General features: G+C 33.5%; 1 protein-coding gene across 1 annotated transcript in view; it reads right to left on the bottom strand.

The window, feature by feature from the left end:
* Positions 1 to 11,111, bottom strand: part of LOC134249261 (interferon-induced protein 44-like) — a 40,838-nt gene extending 29,727 nt beyond the window's left edge. Inside the window, exons 1-3 of the mRNA XM_062731630.1 lie at positions 11,086 to 11,111; positions 4,799 to 5,326; positions 4,483 to 4,529 (exon numbers count right to left, since the gene is read on the bottom strand). Coding sequence (XP_062587614.1) covers positions 4,483 to 4,529; positions 4,799 to 4,874 — 123 coding nt within the window. The 5' untranslated portion in view covers positions 4,875 to 5,326; positions 11,086 to 11,111. The remainder of the gene's footprint in view (positions 1 to 4,482; positions 4,530 to 4,798; positions 5,327 to 11,085) is intronic.
* Between the last annotated feature and the right edge of the window lie 8,979 nt (positions 11,112 to 20,090).

The raw sequence follows: 20,090 nt of genomic DNA, 5'->3' as shown, positions 1-20,090 counted from the left end.
TCTTTCTATGTGAGTTAATTTTTATAACAAGAACGGTTCATTTGTCAGAAATGATCAAATATCGGCAACAGATCTAGAATAGGTGGATAAGAATTTCCTTTCCAAAAATAAGCATAGCGACCATTTTCTGTCTTGGGAGAGACTTTTATTCAAGGTGGATACAGAATGTTCCCCTCTTTTTTATCGTATCTAATATGTTTATAATCTAAAGTAAACGGTTTCTTAGGTATTTGATAAGTATATTATTATTTTGATATATTTAACTATTTTTCACAGTGTAAATTGGAGGTCTTCGATAGCAAATTGCCTATTAGAATAAAAAAACACATCTCTTTTCAAATTTGCTTTCACTGGGCAACAAAACAAGTATCATTTTTAACCATCTGCTTTCCTTCACTAAAACGACCAATCTAATCATTGATTGAATTTATAGGAGGTCAGTTATCTTATTAATCTGTGTACAAATTATTATACCTAATCTAAAAAGAGATTTCGAGGATGTACAAAAGATTTTACATCGTTTTTTTAACGATCGCGAGTACAAGTGAAAAAAACATTTTTCGTCACAAATTACCTACATGTACATAGTGACGCCATTTTCAAATTGTGACGTCACATTCAAGGGGCAAAACTTTATTAAGCATATGATATTTATAGAACCTGTGTATGGCTATGTGTGTATCAATTTTTTTTTACTAATCGAAAATGTGGTTTTGAAGATACAGAGATAGTTCATGAACTTTTTGATCACCCCTCGTATGCATTTTTGATCTCTTAACGAGGCCCGATCTAGTTGATCTGCGCATACGTTTTAACGCAGCGTCGACTCAGGCACGTCACAATACCCTTGACTGCCGTCACAATTAAACACAATAACATCACAGTTAAAATGACGTCAAATTGCGCTAAAATGTTTTGCTGATCTTGCTTACCTGGTAGCTCTATAGACTATGCATTGAAAGCTGGCAATTCTATTTTATTTTTTTAAACATTTAAATTAATAAACAACTTTGGAACCTAATTAATTTCGAGGGTTCAATTTTTTAGTACAGATTCATTAATTTTATCCTGTTTTAGTTCAATTTGTGAGTTTAAAAACACAAACACTGCAACTAAAAGTAATCGATTTTAGTTTTTCTCTTTGAACATGTTGAAATGTTTATGCACACTCTTTTTATTGCGGAATTAAATATGCCATATAACATGGATTATCTTCAGTTTTAAAAAATAAAATAAGTCTATAAATCATTTAAATTGAACCCCCGAAATATTTTATTTTTCTATATAGTACATGATATTAGTAAAAATTTTGTCGCCTTTACACCCCCTTCCCCTTCCTCCCTCTACCCCTTTTTTCCACGTAAAACAACGTCGCGTGTTAAGAGAAAAATAAACCATGGCGAGAAAATTATTTCATAATGTAAGAATTATTTATTTTTTAGAAACTAATACATTATTGCAATCGTTTGTTTGCGTTATGTAAACCTATTGCGACCTATAAAATACGTAGTTGGATAGAATAAACCAAAATTTTGTGTTTTAACATGCCCCCTTTTCACTGCAATAAAGGCTACCTCCAATTTTCTTTTCATCTTTTAAAAGAAGAATGAAAATTGCATGATATATGTGAAAAACAAAGAATTTCATCATGTATTTTTTGTTAAATTTGTAAATTTCTTTGTTTATTGAAGAGTTTTACTATGTAATTATGTATAAAAACACGAAAAATGCTCCATATCTTGACAGTGCCCCCATTTCACTACAATAAAGGCAAGGTAACAAAATTTCATTCTAATTTTTCTAAGCATAAAACATACAAGTATATTTCCAAGAATTCAAATTTTTTATCATTCCGTTTTCGTAATTTTCAACTAGATCGGGCCTCGTTAAAAAGGTAAAAATGAAATGGTCTTGTATTATTGAGTTGTTTCAAGTTAACCCCTATAGAATTGTACATTTAGCATTTTTAGATAATTCTGTTTAATGAAAGAACGAGAAAAATTCCTTTTTTACTTTTTTAGATAGACTTACATTTTTTGTCAAACTTTGATTATTAAATCTACTTCCTGTGCATGCCCTGGAGGAAATTTTTCCTTTGAAGATAGTGTTAATAGTGTTGACAAAGCTTGATTTTCCGGAGCCGCTCTGTCCAATGAGCAAAATGTTTGATGCCGAAGTCTGTGCGCCTTCAAAAGGTCCATATGTAGATATAAGTGACTTGATTTCACTGTAAAACTGCAAGGAAAACAACATTATATGATGATCCTTCATTATAGAAACAATGTTTTGTTAACATTATCAACTGCTCATGTTATGCAAATCTCTAACAAAAAATATCTGAGTTGTAACCTCGTATTACTGTTTTTCATCAGCAGATTTTTCGCTATTTATTCCTTTGTAAAAAATTTGATGACCTGCCGTGATATAACTACCTCCGACTGTCATACATATATATGTAATAATGTATTCTTTAAAACTTTGATAGTTTAATGCATGAAAACTAACCCTAGAGACCCTAGAGACCAGGCCTAGAGATCATGATTTGAACAAATTTTAAATAATCTACACTGCCCGAGGATGCCTTCATATAATTCCATATTAATACGGAGAGTTTAAATTAATTCAAATTCAACTTAAGTTACTGCGAATTAAATTGGAATCGCGTTCACATGAAAAATTATGTCCTTATGATATCTAAGGGAAGACAATTTGAAATAAATTTGACGCACGCATAAAATTTAGCTACTTGCCACATGTCGGTCTAGCCCTTACCGTTCGATAGTTATGACGAATGTTAAAGTATTTTCATAAGTGCGGTTATCTCCAATGTAAAGGTTAAATGTATTGGTATTCAATGAGAGGTCTTGCAACAAAGAATACAACTTTAAAGTATGAATGTCATGATGTCTATCGTTCAAAAGTTATTGCCAAAGTAAAGTTTGAAATTTTGGTGCAAAAATGGGTTAAACTCCAAGGTCAGGAGATACCCAAAGAAAGGTCTTGCCACAAGGAGTTCACCGGCAATGGTGACGTCTCCATATCAGTGAAATATTCTGGAGAGGGACGTTTAACAGTATACAATCAATCAATCAATAACAATAATGTAATGAAAGAATAGCTCAGTTAAATACAAATCTAAATTTAAGATAAAAAATCGTTAATTCGCAACTTCCTCTAACTTTAGACACAAAAATATAACATGATTTCTCTCTATTACACAAATTCATAGTCGCCAGCGTGGCGCAGTGGATAGAGCGTCTGCTCTAGAGTCGCGAAGTAAGGAGACAATATACGTCGGGGGTTCGAATCCCACTGTGGGATGTGTAGACCGATACTTCTGATGACACTGTATAAACTGAGGTCCCGTGTCACAGTAGGTACTAGCACAAAAAGATCCCTCATTGGTCACTGGTCCTAAGTGCAGAGTATATGACGGAATTGTAGCTCTCCATCATGCCAGCAATTGGTGGCGTCTCCACATAAGAGAAAAATTCTTGAGTGGGACGTTAAAAAACATGCAATCAATCAATACACAGATTCACGTTTCTTAGAGAATAACTTCAATACTAAGAAACATTATCAATATTATTTTTATGAAAAATTTGAAGCTTTGAAATTGTTTAGATTTGGTTCAGAAACATTTCTTTTTAAGAAAAAAATATGAACCACTGCAAAAAAAGAAGTTCTGCTTTTACTGATATTTGATTTTCGTCCTAGTGCTATACGGTATTCTGACGAACTTAAAAAAAAAACCATTGAAAAACCAATGATTTTTTTTACAAACGATATTTTTATCACCTTTTTATGACCCTGTAAACGAAGTTTCGGAAATTTATAGTTTTTGCTCTGTCTGTCTGTCTGTCTGTTTGTCCGCAAAAAACTTTAACGTTGCCCATAAATTTTGACCGGGTGGGACTATGACGTTCACATGTCACATTTGCATTTTTTGTGACGAGACTTTTCTTTGGGTACCACTAAATTTGACCTTGAAGTTTGACACACTTGCACACTAAAATTCGAAACTTTTACCCTGATCATGACTTTTTAACGGTTGGTGCTAGGACTAACATACTTGATTTATGTATTCTTTGTTACAAGGCATTTCTTTAGAACCAACAACCTTGACCATTTTACCTTGCAATGTGACCTATTTGTTAAGAATTTTAGCTTAAATATTTTTAAATAGTTTGGAGTAGGGCTTTCATATTTCCCATATGTAATTTTTGCTACAAGACATTTCTTAAGAAACCAACAATCTTGACCCTTTGACCATGGCCCTGGAGTTAACCTACATTCAAAAATGTTAACCTTGTCCATAACTTTTGAACAGGTGGTGCTAGGGTTTTAATTATAAGTGAGAACGCTTTATTTTGGGTATTAACAAATTGTTTTTGAATTGCATTTGAGAAAAATTAACCTTTGCTTTGTTGCCATACGGAAACATGAGTGTTTCACAAACATATCTTGTTTTTTCAATTGTACCTGCGAATTCCATTGTGGTGGATCCCTCCATGGTCTATCAAGGGTCCCTGTTTAAAAAATGTTCACAGAATAAGATAAAAAAGATATATCCTGTGTCCATTTCTAAATATTAACCAATATCGTAGATAGATTTAACATAATTTTCTTTTTCGGATTTTTAGCATAATTAATTGATTTTCATATGAAACATGAAGATACGAACCACAATAAATAAAAAATCTTATTAATCAATATCCATTGATATTATGTATAAAATAATTTAAGTTTCACAATCTCTGTCAGAATTTCAATTAAAGGAACCTAATTTTTTTTTTACCTTTGACAAGATAAACTTCAAGGTCCACGACATTGTTATGATTATTTGCGATTGTCTGCGCATTCTTTCCTTCCATATCATAACGATCACCGCGAAAGAAATCGCTACCATCTAATACGTAGAACCCCGATGTTTTTTCAACACTCTGATGAAAAGAATGCAAATCATAAAACCATGGACCATGGTCAATGCTCCCCCAAAAATTATTTCCTTGGTCCACGATTGAGGGAAATTTTTTAGCTTTCCATTTGCCTCTTTGATATAACTGAAACAAAAAGGAATTTTCGTCTTTACTCCAGGTTTTACTTTAGTGCCAACTTTCAAACAGATATCCCCCGTAAACATTGTTGTCTGTGTTGTAGAAGACGGTCACTGTGGGTCCCTTATTATCACACAGTTTATGGAACTTTTGTCCCGATGCGCCATCCCTCGTTATTTTATATAGAAGCTGGAAGTAACATTCTGCACCAATCCACTCTGTGAGCTGATCACGATCCTTGTGCTTAAGTAAGTTAATCATGGATAATTCTAAAACAAGAGAGTAGGTATGAAAAATAGTCAGTTCATGAATTTGAAGGCGTTGGAATGGCCCGGCTATTCTCAAAGAGATAAATGCACTGATGAAGGTTATGGTATAAACGATGACATTTCAATGAAAAACAAATACTGACAAATCACAATCAGTGAAGGTTTACAGGTGAAAACAAATTTCAAAATATGTTAGCTTGGTGCTAAAAATGTATTATAAACATTAGAATTTTATCAGGAAAAGCAAAATGGTATAAATCACCCTATATCATATAGGCTGCTTTTTACCATTTTGCCTTTCCTCATAAAATTCACTTGGCTTTGTATATTTTTCTAAAGTTTATATTACACATTTATCACCAAGATGACATATTCTGAAATTTATTTTCATCTGTAAAACTTTACTGATCGAGTGTGTTTTATCCATTTTTATAATTATATTGAAAGATTACTGATATTTTCCAAGTCTATTTCATTTTCCACCCAGATAGCATGATTATGTTGGGCCAACGTGTGTTAAAGGTTGTATGGTTGGCGTTGGAGGAACAACGTTGGGCCAAAGTTGGACCAATGTTACCAAGTCAACCTTCTCGATCATGACAGAATTCCTATGTTGGCCCAACGTTAGTCCAACGTAAGCAACTTCCATTCACTTTAGTTTCCAAGGAAGGAAGGATCCTGGTGTTGGTCAACGTTGGACCAATGTTTATAATACACCCTTAAAGAAAAGTGTATTTACAAGTTGGTAGTAGTATGTTGGCCCAACGTTGGCCCATTGTTTGTTATACACCCTTAAAGAATGTGTTTTATAAAGTTAGTAGTAATATGTTGGCCCAACGTTGGCCTATTGTTTGTAATTCACCCTTAAAGAACGTGTCCTATCAAGTTGGTAGTAATATGTTGGCCCAACGTTGGCACATTGTTTGTAATACACCCTTAAAGAACGTGTCCTATAAAGTTGGTAGTATTATGTTGGCCCAACGTTGGCCCATTGTTTGTAATACACCCTCAAAGAATGTGTCTTATCAAGTTGGTAGTAATATGTTGACCCAACGTTGGACCAATGTTTATAATACACCCTTAAAGAAAAATGTATATACAAGTTGGTAGTAGTATGTTGGGGCATCGTTGGCCCGATGTGTGTAATACACCCTTAAAGAAAATGTCTTATCAAGTTGGTAGTAATATGTTGGCCCAGTGGTGGCCCATTGTTAGTAATACGCCCTTAAAGAACGTGTCCTATCAAGTTGGTAGTAATATGTTGACCCAACATTGGCCCATTGTTTGTAATACACCATTTATGAAATCAATGTGTCCCATCAAGTTGGTAGTAGTATGTTGGCCAAACGTTAGCCCATTGTTTGTAATACACCCTAAAAGAATGTGTCTTATCAAGTTGGTAGTAAAATGTTGGCCCAACGTTCGCCCATTGTTTGTAATTCACCCTTAAAGAATATGTTTTATAAAGTTGGTAGAAATATGTTGGCCCATTGTTTGTAATACACCCTTAAATAATGTGTCTTATCAAGTTGGTAGTAATATGTTGGCCCAACGTTGGACCAATGTTAGTAATACACCCTTAAAGAATGTGTCTTATCAAGTTGGTAGTATTATGTTGGCCCAGTGTTAGCACAATATTTGTAATACACCCTTAAAGAAAGTGTCTTATCAAGTTGGTAGTATTATGTTGGCCCAATGTTGGCACAATATTTGTAATACGCCCTTAAAGAAAGTGTCTTATCAAGTTGGTAGTATTATGTTTGCCCAATGTTGGCACAATATTTGTAATACACCCTTAAAGAAAGTGTCATATCAAGTTGGTAGTATTATGTTGACCCAATGTTGGCACAATATTTGTAATACACAAGAGTGTTATTTTGTTTAGGTGTTTTAAAGATGAGATATTTATATTGGGCCAACGTTGGTCCAATTATTATACTGCCAGCTAATTGATGGTGTTAATTTTATAATTAGCTGTTGAGCTTTACGTTGGGACAAAGTTGGCACATTCTGAAATAATTAAGAAGACTTTCTTTGTCCATGCTTATCATTGGATGCCTGCTTTTGTTTAGATATATTTTCAAAATTTTAAGTTATATATTTGCACTTAAGTGATCACAGCACCAAAGAGTGTTTTAGTCTATTTTTTGAAATTGTGTTTATGCTTATTTATTTGTAATAATTCCCAGATAGCAGAACATCGTTCTCCCAATCTTACATTATGTTTCTATTCTGTTGAGTTACCTTGATTGGGCCAACGATGGCCCAACATGGAATATTAATAGCTGGTTATGTATAATGGTGCGCTAATGTTGGGCTAACTGTTGACATGATATCATAAAACTATTATCATGAAAATGTTTGTTTGGGGATTGGCATCGGCCTTACGTTGGCCCAATATACCATGAATCTGACTGAGCATCATGGGTAGACAACAACCGGGCTACTTGTAATATCCGCGCCATTTTTTATCTGACACGAGCGAGCGTAATGAGACTGATACCTTGCATATATCTGCAGCCACTTTGTAAGTATTTATAATATGTTTGTCTCGGCACAACTGAATTAACGGTTAGTTTTTAAACGATATCATGTACAAACGGGGAAGTGCAGAGGCCAGGTGCTGTTGGGTCAACACTGTACCCCAGATAGCATGCTATCATTGGGCCAACGTTGGGCCAACGTAATTGGTTACTTCGGGCCAATGTTGGCAAATGACATTGACCCAATTTAAGTTTGCTCATCGGCCCAATGTTAGCCCGATATGTTGGGCCAACGTTGGTCCAATGTAGAGTTTTTTTCTACAGATATTGGCCCAAAGTTGCAACAACATAGGCCCAATGAATGCGACATTGTTGGCGAAACGTCAACAAGAACTTTGGGCCGATGTTGGCAAATGACGTTGGTCCAGTGTCATTTTGTTCCTTGGCCCAATGTTGGCCCAATATATTGGACCAACACTGGGCCAATGTGTATAAACATTTAATTGTTACAAATCTGTATATTAACAAATCTGATCGTCTCTACAATCAAAAATAAATCTACAACCAATCCTACTTGAAAATGCAAGCTAGCTAAAATAAATTTAAAATTCTTGTAATTTATCAAAACAAAATAAATTATCAGTGACTAAATGTTTTTGTTTCTATACAAGAAAAATAAATGAAAGTATAAAATAACAAATGTGTTTTGATACAGTTAAAACAATAAATAATTTGCCCCTTATTAAGATTGAAATTTGTGTCTAGTAGAATGCATTTCAGAAGTCTACCACTTAATTTACTTATATACACTTAACGTCAAGTACATGATCAAACATTTTGAAAATGTTGAACTTGTTGAATTTAAAACAAAATTAATTCAGTACTAAACATAAATTGGGTTCTTTCATTTAAAATTTGTTCAGTGTAACGACAAATTTTCAATACATGTATATTATATGGGGCAACATTGAATCAAAATCGTTGTGATGATGATGAAGCGTAGAAATGTTATGCATAAATGCCTTCATCACGCAAGCTTATCACTTAATCACACCATGAAATAAAAAAGACGGTTATTCCTTAATTGACAGCTTAAACATATAGTGATATACTTATAAATTTAATCGTATGTTTACTTTTTACTGAAAAAGTAACAAATGTATTAAGTACCAAATACTACAATTTTAGTGCTACTGGAGATTCTTAAAAGACATTGAGAACACAATCAAAGAATAGCTAAGGTATGCCATGGACAGGGATATGGGGGAGGGAGAAACAGACAGAGAAGAAAAGAAGAGAGAGGAGGAGACTTGGGAGAGAGAGAGAGGAGACTTAGTAGAGGGATCAGATGGAAAGTGGCAGTGCCTAACTTTTTTCTGTAATATAGTGTGACATACCTGTAGTTCTACCCTTTTCTGTGTCTTTTTGTCGGTTACAAACACGATTCAGATGCCAGAAACATTTTTGTGTAAGTAATCAAAATGACGGGACTCATTTTAGTATTATTTTAAGAACAGGAGGGTTTGGATTATTTGTTAGACGTGCTTACTGATACCTGTAATTTACTTAACTTGTGCATAAATTTACAGCAGAGAGGGAGTATACAGTCATGTAACCCTACATGTACATGTATCACATGAAGTGAGCAGCAACTTTTAGTTCTTTATTAATGTTTTTTTTTCATGCACTGTGCAATAAAATTATAGTATGTTATAATTTAATTTTATATTTTGATTTCTTTTTCCTCAGTTTTTTAATTAATGTAGAGCTACTTACAATGCAATGCTTGTTGATGGCAATTCTATGAGATATTGAAAATATGTATTAAACTATTAATCTAGCATATATAGCGTATATAGATAGTACTTAACGACTTTTACCATTAAACTGTACTACAAAACTAGTACAACCTTATTGTATATATTTGTTTGTCAATTTTGAGGACAAATGGCCAGCAATGAAGAGCAAATGAGTTGTCATGATGGAGAGCCAATAAGATACAAACCAACGTTGGCCCAAAATTGATGTTTTCCTGATATTGAAAGAATAAGTGGCCCAACAATAATATCCTTTCGTTGGTACAACAATAAGCAAACAAGTTGGTCTGATTAAGGGCCGATGAGCAAATTACCGTTGGCCCAACATTAATTGCTAACAATGGCCCAACTGTACAAAAATGACGTTTGTCTAACATTGAAAAAAATACATTGGCCCAACAGTGGCCTAATATTAACTGTTACATTGGCCCAACAAAAAGCCAACAAGTTGGTTTGATTAAGGGCCGATGAGCAAATTACCATTGGCCCAACATTAATTGCTTACAATGGCCAACTGTACAAAAATGACCTTTGCCCAACATTGAAAAAAATACATTAGCCCAACAGTGGCCCAATATTAACTGTTACATTGGCCCAACAATAAGCCAACAAGTTGGTTTGATTAAGGGCCGATGAGCAAATTACCGTTGGCCCAACATTAATTGCTTACAATGGCCCAATTGTACAAAAATGACGTTTGCCCAATATTGAAATAATACATCGGCCCAACAGTGGCCCAATATTAACTGTTACATTGGCCCAATAATGAGCCAACAAGTTAGTTTGATTAAGGGCCGATGACCAAATTACCGATGGCCCAATGTTGAATGCAAACGGTGGCCCAACATAAGGAGCATTGTTGGCCCAACAAAGGTCCAATAACATCTTGCTATCTGGGCAATTCCTAGGAGAAAAAAATTTAAGAATTATCCACTTTTCTTAACTTGTGACATGATAATAAATCTCCTCCAAAGATAAAATTTGTTTGTATCATCTGTCCTTAATTCATGAATTGTACGTCAAAATCAGATGAATCTATACAAGGCTACTAAATGTTTGTTAAAGATAAGTTTAATTGTTAAATAAAAGACTGGGAAATAAATTCAGAAAATAACATGAAATCGCTTCAAAAGTTTACAAGGCGTTTTATTCCGTTTTAGTATATTCTTAAGCTTATCAGTGAAACATTATTAAACGTACAATCTAAACACTATTTGCGTTGAGAAATGAGGATAGGGATGATAAATAAAACCAAGAACAATGAAGAGGTAGATGAATTAGTTTATAAACATCCAACACCTGAAAGATTGAATTTAAAAATATATTGAAACCTCTTATTAGAAAAAGAAACAAGTAATGAACACAAAAGAATTAGATAAGAAATGTTTTATGAAGCAAATTGAGCAAATATATGTACATTAATTTATAGGACTTATATTTTACGTAAGCTTGTTCCTACCTTTTGTGTAGATAAAATCAATGTAAATTAAATCAAAAAGAAAACACATTTACTTTCATTTTAAGTAACTGGAAATGCAGCGTCGAAAAAAATCAATAAACTAAATTTTTAAATACCATAATCGCTATGTATTCATATTCGGCAGCAACAATATGTGACCTGAATTACTAAGTACATGTTTATGCTGACACTTTGCCATAATATACTGATATTTTAACATAATGTAAACGATCTAAAAGATTACATGTACGATCGACAGAGCAGTCGTATTTCTTTACATGCAGACAGTTTGAACTTCTTTTGCAGAGAAACGCTACCGAATTGATTTATTTGATGACGGCAATATTGTGCAAGCACATATATCCATGTGACATTTGCTTCCGTAAAATAATTGCCTTGTCAATTTTACCTTTAACAGGTAGAATTATTAATAAAAGTAAAGTGTTATCAAAATTTCGACTGATTTTTTTTTTTGGGGGGGGGGGGTATATTTATTTGTTGAGAAAATTCTATGCCATTATCAAATATTTGATTTTATACAGTCTTCTTTGCTCTTTTTTCGAACTAGGATGTATTTTGAGTTGTACATGTTAGATTCGAAAGGTGTTTTTTCTTTTCGGTCGATGCATTATCCAGAAACTCATCAATGATCTCGGTCTGTTCGTATACCTCTGTATAATTCTTAACATTGTACATATTTTCAATATGTTCGCTTCTTGTCCACCGAAATATGCCTATACTCCCATTAGTAGAATCTCTAGGTATGTGTCACTAATTTTATCCCATATACATTGATAATGTTTATATATACGTGTAATTCTTCACATCTAATCATCTTCAAACATATTGCAACGAGTATGTGGTCATAATTATGAATTTATCGATTATTGGAATGTATTGGTCGAACGAGTGTTTACTTGGTGTTTATCTAGACTGTCAATTTGATTGGCTACTTTTTTGTAGAACACCTGTTCTACATGTACTCCAGTGGTGAACTATTTGCCAGTTTTGTTACTTCTCAAGAAATGGGCATGTCATTATATGACTATCAACGTTCTAAATTTAAAGATCAAAATGTTCCACTCAAAAGAAATACCGGTAAATACCACTTCAATGCGCTTTACTGAATTTAGGTTTCGGACAGATGGCACTTTGTCCATTATTTCGGAAAAAAGAAGCTTAAGTTTATATTTCCACGAAAGTACAAGTTTAAATAAAATAGCGCTATAAAGTACATTCATCTTATTTAGGATGTTTTTACGGAAGTTTTTATATAATACTCAATTATTTACATGTAATAGAATTTAAAGAGGACTGTTTTTATACTATGTTTACAGATTGTTTACAGTATTTTTAATAGAATTAAAGAGGACTGTTTTTATACTATGTTTACAGATTGTTTACAGTATTTTTAATAGAATTTAAAGAGGACTGTTTTTATACTATGTTTACAGATTGTTTACAGTATTTTTAATAGAATTTAAAGAGGACTGTTTTTATACTATGTTTACAGATTGTTTACAGTATTTTTAATAGAATTTAAAGAGGACTGTTTTTATACTATGTTTACAGATTGTTTACAGTATTTTTAATAGAATTTAAAGAGGACTGTTTTTATACTATGTTTACAGATTGTTTACAGTATTTTTAATAGAATTTAAAGAGGACTGTTTTTATACTTTGTTTACAGATTGTTTACAGCATTTTTAAGGTCGATCACTGTACGTTATCTTCCATATTTTCATTAGCATATTTAAGTTATGTTTTTATCAGAGAGTTGTTTCTTTCTATCTCCTGGTCTTTGTCAAGAAAATGAGAAACACACCGTCATATAACTTTTATTTTTCAAGTATGTAGAGGTTCCCCCCTTTTGCAATAAATTTTGTTTGGTTAATTAGAGATACTAAGTATCGGATTTTAAAAACAGAAATATGATACGTAAGAGAAATATGTTTTAGCATTTACGATAAATTCGTTTGGGCTATCCATAATTGTTCTTGTTTCCATGCAGATTATCATCTGTCATTGAAGTGTGTTTCATTCTATCTCTACCGTCCTCTACATCTTAATTGTCGACAGTCATTACCAGCAAGTCTTGATCCCAGTGATTGTCATCCATTTCCTCATATAGAACTGCTTTCTACGTTCGTTTGGCCCTTCATCAAGCTTTCATTGTTATATCCAGTTTTCAATTGAGATTCATATAAAATGTGTTCGTACTTTTCTTATGAATTTGGCTGTGTTCGTGTCAACGGACAAATTTGTCAATTTTCGTGTCAACAGACAAAGAACTATATGCGGTATTAACCAACATTTGCCCCCCAAAATCAAACTTTGATGGAGTAATATTTAATTAAGTCCTTAAACAGGGGAGTATATGCTGACTTCAAAGCACTGAATAATTTCATAAGTAATGACGTCATATGTACGTAATGACGTCACTAATATGACGTAAATTTCAGTTTTTTATGAATTTTGCAGAAAAATGTACATATTTCGTCGATATTTTAAATAAAAGTCATCGAGCGCATGTGTGTTCAGGATAAATATTTTGATATAATGTGTAGAATGATAATATCAATGAAATATGTCAATATTGTTCCTGAACACACATGCGCTCTATAAATTTTAAAGCTTGAATTGTTGAAATTTTGTCCATTTTGTCCTCTTTCTGAAAAAGGATATAAAATCGGACTAGTTTGTGACGTCATAAAAACAGAAATTGTGAATACACTGCTCTGGAACTATAATATTTTCTGTTAACTTATATTTCTCATACAATTTATTGAATTCAGCACATTTAGGGAAGTTTTCAAAATTTGACTTTTGTGGGGGCAAACATATGCAATATACCGCATATAGTTCTTTGTCAATTTGTCAATTTGTCAGTGAAGTATTCAGTTTAGATTTCTTACATCTTATCAATTCTAGCTGTTTTCCGATTGAACATGCTCCGAAAAAGAAGAATCGTTTACAAGGGTTGTCCGGTAAAATCGTGGACAAGTTGTCTAGCGTGAAAAATAATCACTGCGTTCTGAAATTTTTACTACTCTTTAGTAAATATATTATGAATATACATAGCAAATTTCAAATAGATATATGCATAAGTAAACAAATTGTGAGGTTTTATGTTATGTACTGTATGGCCCTACGGCGCACGGATGATAACGTCAAAATGTCTAAAACAGCGTCACGTTTCATTTTTGCTAAAAATAAAGTTGGATAAGTTCCATTTAAAAAAAGAATTATCATTGATTCACGAGTCTCCATAAACAGTTGAGGGATCAATCTGGCACAAACATGCGATCTTCTGAAGATTTATTAGTAAGTTGCGGAAAGTATTCACACCATTATTTAACTAATAGAGAAAATTATATCGACGGTCGACAGTGACAGTATATTTTGCTTTCACAATAGCTGTTTGTCGGTATGTTTTTACTACCAGGGGACTAGATCAAAAGAACTTCGTCAAGAAAACTCCCATTTCATTCGTATTCTAAAGATATGGTGATATTTTAAAAGATTTTTTTCTTCTGTATTCATTTAAAGTCTCTTAAGGTGTCATTACAACATCTAAATCGAACTGAAATGATCTCCGGTGCGCCGTAACGTCATCAAACGTCGCCATTTTTCGTGTATTGAGTTTACCACTTTCCCATTTCGAATGCTCGGGAAACTGCCAAAAATTAACTAAATGCCTTAAAATTCTTTTAAAGTACCAAAAAATTAATTGTGGAATCGAATAAGGATAATTTTCACCCCAATTCAATGCATTTAAAACTTTTATTCCGAATTAATACTTTGCATTCTTGTTTTTTTTTATTATGCGCCGTAGTACCGTACCCTGTACACATTCAAGCATTATAAAATCTTTGTTTTTGTCTATATATTATTTAAAACCTTATGATGCACTTAAATATGAGAAACAAACATTTGCTGAAAATTTCAGCTTAGTGCGCCCATATTATTTTTGAAGAAAAACGCTTTGTCCACGATTTTAACGGACAACCCTCGTATATTTATACCCGCACTTTCTAAAGAAAGTTCGGGTATATTGTTGTTACTCATGTCCGTCCGTCCGTCTGTCACACTTTTCATCCCTGAACTCCTTCTACATTTTACACAGTAGCTTAATCATCTTTTGGGAGATGGTTGGTGGGGTCATGTAGATGTGCAGTAAGGTTTCGGAATTTTGATTTTGCCCCGGGGGGTCAAATGGGGGTTGAAAAATGACGTTTTTTATGCAAAAAGTCCAGTCTTCTCTGAACTCCTTCTACATTTTACTCAGCAGCTTAATTACCTTTTGGGGGATGATTGTTGGTGTCATGTAGATGTGCAGTAACGTTTCGGAATTTTGATTTTGTCTCGGGGGGTTAAATGGGGGTCGAAAAATGACGTTTTTTATGCAGAAAGCCCCATCTTCCCTGAACTCCTCTTAAATTTTATTCAGCAGCCTAATCACCTTCTGGGAGATGGTTGGTGGTGTCATGTAGATGTGCAGTTTGGTTTTGGAATTCCGATTTTGCCCCGGGGGGTCAAATGGGGGTCGAAAAATGATGTTTTTTTATGCAAAAAGCCCCATCTTCCCTGAACTCCTTCTACATTTTATACAGTAGTCTAATCACCTTTTGGGAAATGGTTGTTGGTTTCATGTAGATGTGCAGTAAGGTTTTGGAATTTTGATTTTTTTCCCGGGGGGTCAAATCGGGGTCGAAAAGTGACGTTTTTTATGCAAAAAGCCCCATCTTCCCTGAACTCGTCTTACATTTTATTCAGCAGCCTAATCACCTTCTGGGAGATGGTTGGTGGTGTCATGTAGATGTGCAGTAAGGTTTCGAAATTTTGAATTTTCCCCGGGGGCTCAAATGGGGATGGAAAAATGACGTTTTTGTGCAAAAAGTCCTGTCTTTCCTGAAGTCCTCCTTAATGTTACTCAGAAGCCTAATCATCTTTTAGGAGAGTTAAATATTTTGAAAATTATGTAAAACATCAACGTCAAGGGGTAGAAAAGCAACGCATGCTGGGAAACACCTTGAATTCTTATGAGTAATTAATGTACATGTCAAATGTGAGAGTCATATGTCATCTCAATCAAAAGTTATAAGCAAATACAACATTTTTGAAAAGTAGGTTAGGCTTCAAGGTCAAGGTCACAGAGTAAAAGTCATGATTTATTTGGAAAGGTCTTATCACAGGTAATAATATACATGAATTATAATATGAATACCCTAACTTTTCTCTTTCAAAATGATGAATTTATAACAATTTAATTCTTTTGCAAGTATTCAAACTTCTAGGTCACATGTAAAAAAAAAACACCATGCCATTCTCACAGGTAAATACTAGTACATAAGTTTAATATGAATGCCTTGTCTCTTCTCATTCAAAAGATATGACCGTGATGACCAGGGTTAAATTTATTGAGACAGATGGACAGTCTGACATACAAATGTACATATTTCTATATGAATTGGGTAAAATTGGCCCAGTTGTTCTAGAGAAGTTAAAAATGTAAAAAGCTTTCAGACAAACAGATGGACGTCACGTCACGACAGACGTGATATGATAAGGAAACCAGAAAAGCTCAAATGAGTGTTTTGAAAGGGTTACAATATGGTTGCAGTATTTGAAAAGCTGCTTTTTTCATGCAGAGATATGCATGACCAACATATTCATGTTTTATATTTTCTTTAGTAATTCTTTTGTTTGTTTGTTGTGAATACATCTCTCTCGGGAATTTTTCCCTCATATGGAAACACCACCAAATAATAATGAAGACAAGATGTGTTTGTGAAACACTGATGTCCCTGTATGGAAGCCTATGGCAAAGGTTGAAGTTTCTCAAATATATGTCAAACTCAAAGGTCAAAGTCAAAGGGTTCAAATTGTTGATATCAGAAGAAAGTCTTGTCACAAGGAATGCACAGGTGAAATAAGTAATCCCTAGTACTTCCTGTTCAAAAGTTAATTGCTAAGGTTAATTATTTTTAAGTGGTTCAAACTCTAGGGTCAAGGTCAAACATATTTATACCTGTTAGACAGTTCACAATGAATACACATGTTAAGCATGAACGCCCTAGCACCTACTGATCAAAATTTAGGCCAAGTTTAAAGTTTGGTATTTTTCTTGTAGAAATGTGTATCCTAGGTCAAGCGATCAGAGGTAAAAATTAATGGTACCCAAATAAAAGTACTCTTAATTGTCACAAGAAATAAACCTATAAAATGTGGAAGCCATTTGTATAGCCCATCCCATTTAAAACTTATGGGCAAGGTTATAATTTCTGCAGACAAATAGACAGACATAATATAAACACAAGAAACAAAATATGTATAATTAGTCAAATGGAAAAAAAAATATACTATTTAATTGGAATCACAAAATAGATTTTTATTTCAGGGACAGGGATTAGGAAGGGAGATTGGAACCCCCCACCCCACCCCACCCCCCACCCCTGGAATTTGCTTTGTTATTTAAACAAGACTATATATTGAAGCAAATAAAAAATGACTTTGGACATACCCCCCTAGCTTAGAAAACATTGACCCCACTATCATTGTTTTTATTTTGTTTATTTGTTTTCAGTGTTTTTTCTCCTGCTTGTCAGGAAATTCTGGGCTGGAACTTTTTGACTGAGATGTGAACCCCCCTCCCTATTCCCGAAAAAAAATTTCTGGATTCGCACCAGTATTGGCAGTAATGAATGTCACATCGACAACGGGAGATAACTTCACAATATGAAATTCGTCTAGTGTGGCATGCGATGATCTTTGACCCTTTTTGAACTTTAACCTAATCGTTTGGGTTTATTTTACCCCCCACTATACTTAAACTTGTACTTTCCGACTGCCATAGGTCTTGTAAACTTCATGAAATATAATCAAATTATAACACAAAATGAATTAATCCAATGCACACCAGACTGCAGCATGTACTAATGCTATTCCATTCGGCAAACCTTCGTCGATTCCGTCACCTTATCAGATGAAGTGGGAATCGGCCGAGGTGTGCCGAATGGTGTTTAATCTAAAAATATGATAATGGGTGACGCAACGTGATGTGATGTAGAAATTTACATGTTAACATGTATAGTACAAGAACAAATTTTAAATTAATTCACAACAAACGATGTTTTAACAAAACTTTTCCATCTAGCCTATTCCAAAAAGTATGTGCTGTGTTATTGAGGTCTGTGGTGTCGAGGGGGGGATTAGTAAATTTAAAAAGGTCCCATTATGACCAAAACATTTATCAAAATCTAATTTACATCATTAATAGAATTCAAACTGGTATATAATGAATTAAGCATGTAAAATAAATATAAGAGGTTCTGAGTTATAGGTCACAGGGTCTGAGAATTTCATACTAAATTTGATGAATATATATACATGTAAATTATAGAATTATTTTGACTTTTTCCTTGGAAAGCTGCCTAATATGCAGGAGCATGTATTTAGAGGCAAACACCTTAGTGCGGGTATTACTGTCTCACGACAGCATCTAGTTGTTTATGAAATAGACCAGACTTTATCTGTATTTAATGTGTCTGATTTTTCGAAAGCCTCTGCAGATCATTATTTGTTTGAAACATAAAGAAGGAATTGGTTTCAATAAAAAGTTTTTAAATTTAAAAAAAAATAAGATGTTCAGTTAGTTGACATTTGAAAAAAAGAATAAACATTGTATAACCATTTACAATATAAAATACACTTTCAGGAACAATTTCATATCAGTTTGAAGTTGCGATTCCCATGCAACTTAAAGTTCCTCGAAATATATTTATTACTTTAAGACATAACCATTACAAAATATTTTATAAACAATTATTTCTTTTGCTCTTGGAAATTATTATTAAATGATAAACGAATTCACTTTATAGGATTTTAATTTCAAACTAAGGTCTCCATTTACAAATATGGGAAAAGAGCATTAAACAACCCCCCCCCCCCCCCCCAATCGAAAGGTGGTGTCAGCTTGTGCCTAGTAGGAGTAAGCATCCAGCTTGAGCTCAGTGTATTGATCAGGAAAACAGAACTATATACCGATATATGTACACACACCACCACCTCCACTATCTCTCTCACACACAGTGACATACACCCTCCCTCAAACATACAAAAAACAACAACAAACAAACGCCTATAATTGGTATGAAAAAGTCAGACTAAATATGATGGAATGATAAGTTATATTTGCTGACAAAGTTTTTGATAATTATTATTGAATTTACGAAATACGGACTTTAACCGAGGCCGTTGAAATACTTAAACATATCTCTGAATAGACTGCTTCCCTTTAATAATTAATTGAATTCTCAGGGATATTCAACATATGTCATATGTACAGTCGTTTCCCAGTTTTGGTATAGAAACAATACCTCATACAAAGAATTGAAAGAATATGTAAGGTTTCTATTACAGATATGTTTGAAGATACCTTTTCCGATCCCATGTCTTCGATTTAAAAATGCTCTGTAAAAAACTATTAAACCTGTGATATTTTGATAACTAACACTTCTTTTACCAGTAATCTTACTAGATAGAGCTTTATACCAAAACTTGAGAAAATCATAACTGCAAATCTTCTAATTTTGTCCATGGAGTAGAATGTAATCGGTTTGGACTTGTTTATGTTAATGAAACCAAGGGATTACTTAAAGAATATCAGGCCATGGATTTAAAATAAATCATGGGGTTCAGCAGCTTTTTATGCAATCATTATAATTTACCTAATCATTCTATTTCGTCGAGTTAAAATTTTTCGAAAAGATTTATCAACAAACAAACAGTTTCTCACTGTAGACAACGAGTTTACTTTGGGATTAGAAAATTAGGGACAACCTTTCCGTATGGAAGTAATGACAAGGTCAGTAGTGTTGGAAATATATCCTGTCCACAGTATAATTATGTAAATGTGATGAGACTTTTTTTTTACCATACACAGTGACGTAAGCGCAGTCATTAGTCTTTCAATAAACCTCTAATAGAAGATGTTCTTCCTTATG

The sequence above is a fragment of the Saccostrea cucullata genome, unplaced genomic scaffold (assembly GCF_032062105.1).
Source record: "Saccostrea cucullata isolate Sc308-1 unplaced genomic scaffold, CSIRO_AGI_Scuc_v1 ctg5184, whole genome shotgun sequence".
Taxonomy (NCBI): Eukaryota; Metazoa; Mollusca; class Bivalvia; order Ostreida; family Ostreidae; genus Saccostrea; species Saccostrea cuccullata.
This window is presented reverse-complemented; position numbering and strand designations above follow the sequence as displayed.